The sequence below is a fragment of the Lactuca saligna genome, chromosome 2, assembly GCF_052625555.1.
Source record: "Lactuca saligna cultivar CGN05327 chromosome 2, ASM5262555v1, whole genome shotgun sequence".
In the NCBI taxonomy this organism is placed as follows: Eukaryota; Viridiplantae; Streptophyta; class Magnoliopsida; order Asterales; family Asteraceae; genus Lactuca; species Lactuca saligna.
This window is the reverse complement of record NC_136418.1, coordinates 83,984,912-83,988,667: the sequence shown is the minus strand read 5'-3', so window position 1 is coordinate 83,988,667 and position 3,756 is coordinate 83,984,912. Positions and strand designations below refer to the sequence as shown.

At 35.1% G+C, this 3,756-nt stretch overlaps 1 protein-coding gene across 1 annotated transcript; it reads right to left on the bottom strand.

Moving 5' to 3' along the window:
* Positions 1 to 558: 558 nt before the first annotated feature.
* LOC145029835 (uncharacterized) lies at positions 559 to 1,534 on the bottom strand. The gene is made up of 3 exons (XM_078978289.1): positions 1,256 to 1,534; positions 883 to 1,132; positions 559 to 827 (listed from the first exon to the last, which is right to left on the bottom strand). Exons 1-3 carry the CDS (start codon positions 1,532 to 1,534, stop codon positions 559 to 561), a joined length of 798 nt encoding a protein of 265 aa, XP_078834415.1.
* Between the last annotated feature and the right edge of the window lie 2,222 nt (positions 1,535 to 3,756).

Sequence of the window (3,756 nt, the reverse complement as noted above, 5' to 3'; positions counted from 1 at the left end):
AACCTTCTTCTACACTTACTTCCTTACGATCTTGCAACAAACCCATCATCTTTAGTTTATCACACAAGTTCAAAAAAACTTGTGGCTTCATCCTAATTGCTTCATAACACTGAATAGGATTCCCGCATAATATCTCTCTAATATATTCTTTTCCACTTAGCATAGATGTCCTACAAGGAATTCGATCAATAAAATTCTTCTCGTGCTTTTTTATGAAAAAGAACATCATCATATCATCCATATCATCATCATCATCATCATCTAAGTAAAAGCTACTATATGAGGAATCTGACATTGTAGCACTTTATCTGCATAATAAATCATTCATAATTACTGCTCGTCAAGTAAAATAACACATCAAGTTCCATATATATATATATATATATATATATATATATATATATATATATATATATATATATATATCAAAATGTACAATAAATGACATCAAGTTCATACATAAACATCAAACACACGACACATCAAATTCAAATACCAAATAAACTAGTGTAATAATATGTATCAAATTTCATACGACATCCCTACATTGTAAAACAACTACTCATCCAAAGAATCAAGCCAATCTTTCCTCCTATTCTCAAACATCATTAGGAACATTTTTCTCCAATTAATATCAGGAAAGAACGATAATGCCTTGTTGTAAGATCTAGAACTAACACCGTTTGTAGCTTCCAAGGTAGCCATGCAATCACCAACAGAGTATTCCTCTACAAACAAGCTTGTTGTGTCTCCATACTTTGACTTATATCTCTCTGCTTTTGCTAAATCCCTTTCCTTTCTAGCAATCATTGAATCTGACCATGCATCTAAAAGGATATCATACTTGGAGTTTCCATCACTTTTTTTTCTCTCTTCTTGTACCGGGTAGACCCTCAATGTCCCCTTCCGTCTTACGTTTTCCTTTCCGGTTACTCCCATCAAACGCACTCTCGCCAACACTACCCACATCTAGGTACTCATCCTCAATTCTATGCTCTTCTTCTGATGTTTGAGGAGCACAAGTGGATGCATTATGAAAAGCACCATAAGCTGTAGAACCACTGAACACAAGAATCAACAATGGATAGATCTTGCAACCCTTTTTCTTGAATGTTTTAAAAACTTTATCTCGCTGCAATATTTGGCATAACAATACCTTACTAGTTAGTATAGTAAACCAAAATTAACAAATTATCAAGCTTAAAAAAGTTTATACCTTAAAATAATCATCCTAAATAGTGTCATTAGCAAATACTTTTCCTGATGCAGCATCCCATGTGACACCTGTATGGTTGATCAACTCACTAAACTTCGTATGCATAGGTCTCATACGGTGGTATTTTCCTTTCAACATCTCAGCGCCATATCTTATAGCAAATTTCATAAAAATTTGTTCATCCATTTCTACCCAATCAGTTCCTTTGAAGATTGGAGCCCCATTAGGATCTCTTTTAACTCTTTCGTGTAATATATCTAACAAATACTTTTCACATTCTTCGGTCCAATCCATAGCATCACCGCTATGTCCACCCATCTATATATCACCCAAATTTAAACCAATTCCCCACAATCCGATAATGACACAAAATCCATACAAACAAACAACACAATTAACACAAAAATAACACAAGAAAAAAATCTCAAAAACATTACAAAACAACTCAAAACAGCACATAAACAGCAAAATCAATAGAAAAAACAGCATATAAATAACAAAATCAACACATAAATAGGACAAAAACATCACACAAACAACAAAGATGTACCACTAAGTTGTGTAACTTTTTGAAAATATCACCAAGAATCATGATATTTTTGTGCAATTATTCAATCACACAGAGAAGAAAATAGTGAATTTTTTCAAATTTTATGATACTGTTGATTTATTGTGCACTCCTACATTTTCAAATTAAGTGCATTGAACTCTGAATTGCTCTAATTTATCAGACATCAGTTAGCCAAATACAACAAGCACCAAGAACAATAAATATGTGGAGGTAAAAGAAAAGAAAACCAAAAATTCCCAAATTTTTAGGTCATTCAAGTACATCAAGTAAATCAAAGCAAAATAAAAATCAACAAAAGAAACGAAGCCCATATGAATTAATAACAAAATAGCAAGAACACTTAGCAGAAACTGATTATAGCAATTCTTTATGATTTGGTATTTTCTAGAAGTCGAACGTTAAACCTAAACGACATGAAAAACAGGTGGATACAATAATTGAAACTGAAAGGGGGAGAAACGAAAGTAAAAAGGTAAAAAAAGAATAGTACTTGAGAAATATATGAAACCGGTGAATTTGTAGAGTAGTACCTGAGATTCTTGAACAAGAAGAGACAACCTTCGATTCGGGAGATGTGAGAGAAGGTATTGTGGTTGCTAAAGAGATAATATCTAAATGAATTGAAACTGAAAGGGGGAGAAACGAAATTTAAAGCAATTTGGCAAATGGGTGAAATTGAATACTAAATAATTGTTCAAGGAAAAGTCTTCGATGGGTGATGAATCAGAAGTAATCTGTGAACCAGAAGCTCCGATGGTCAAAGGGTTGAGATGCCCGACAATTGGCTCTGGCGACCGGTGCTCCAATGGTGAATCAAAGGCAAGATGGAGGAGACACTTGATGCTCGAACCACACAATGGAGATAGCGACTGATTAGGGTATTTGTGAGAACGAACGCGTATAGGCCCGATCTGTTAGAATGAACACGTATAGGCCCAATTTTCTAATGACGTTGTGGAAAAGTTTTAGAAAATGAAAACTCTGGAAAAGTGATAAAATGAGTTTTCTAATTTGCCCACAATTTGGAAAAATGAAAATTTTGGAAAACTTGACGAACCAAACGCGTTTTCAAAATTTCCGTTTTCCTTAGAAATTTTTCCTGAAAAACTGGAAAATTTTCCACAACCAAACGCAACCTAAGGCTTTAAGGGAAGATTTTGAAGGTGAAGACTTTTGTGGTGACTTCGGAGGAGAGGTGCATTTAGGAGGAGATATTGGATAAGTGGGAGATATTTTTGAATCTTTTTCGTCACCAGATAAGTTCTGAATAACAACTTCTTCCAATATCTTTTTCATGTCACCATCCTTTGGGGAAGTATGAGTATCTTCTCCCCCTTTCATGAAGGAAGACCTAGCCTCATTCACGAATCCAGTTTTGATTTCCTCCAGTTTGGCGAAGACTTTGAGAAAAGATTAAGTAACATTCTTGGAGAGGGCATCAACACTTATGTAACATCTTAAAAATCACAACAAATTTAAACTTTTCAAAACAACCCATTTTTCTAAAAAAAGGTGTTACATAACCATTGTTTTTAAATCATTATTCAAAATCAAAGCCTCCAAGATTCAATCAACATAAAACCAAGGATGTGTATGGTCACACCTTCACCTTGCCATGGTCCTTAGAAGTACCAGAAACAAAACTAAAATTGTAAGCCAACGCTTAGTGAGTTCCCCCTAAGTAAGACCACATAAGTATAACAAATAGCAACATGCATACAAATCCTTCAACATGAATGGACCACCTCACTGGGCCTTCAGCCTATCGGGACCGCCTCATTGGATCTTCAGCCTTTCTGGACCGCTCTCTGGGCCTTCGACCTAACTGGTCCACCTCACATGCCTTTAGTCTATCCGGACTACCCCGGGTATCTTGGCCTTCAGCATAAAGTAGGACCGCCTTAACTCAGTATACCATCACATATCAACATATACCATAACAATCAATAGCTAGCATGTACAGGTAGTC

Bases quoted from the DNA above. Each gene is read 5' to 3' on its own strand.
- LOC145029835 (XM_078978289.1), bottom strand. From the start codon at position 1,534: ATGGGTGGACATAGCGGTGATGCTATGGATTGGACCGAAGAATGTGAA. The intron at 1,133-1,255 runs GTATTTGCTAAT...CAAATATTGCAG, and splicing joins GGGATGCTGCATCAGGAAAA to CGAGATAAAGTTTTTAAAAC. The intron at 828-882 runs GTACAAGAAGAG...ATATCCTTTTAG, and splicing joins GGACATTGAGGGTCTACCCG to ATGCATGGTCAGATTCAATG.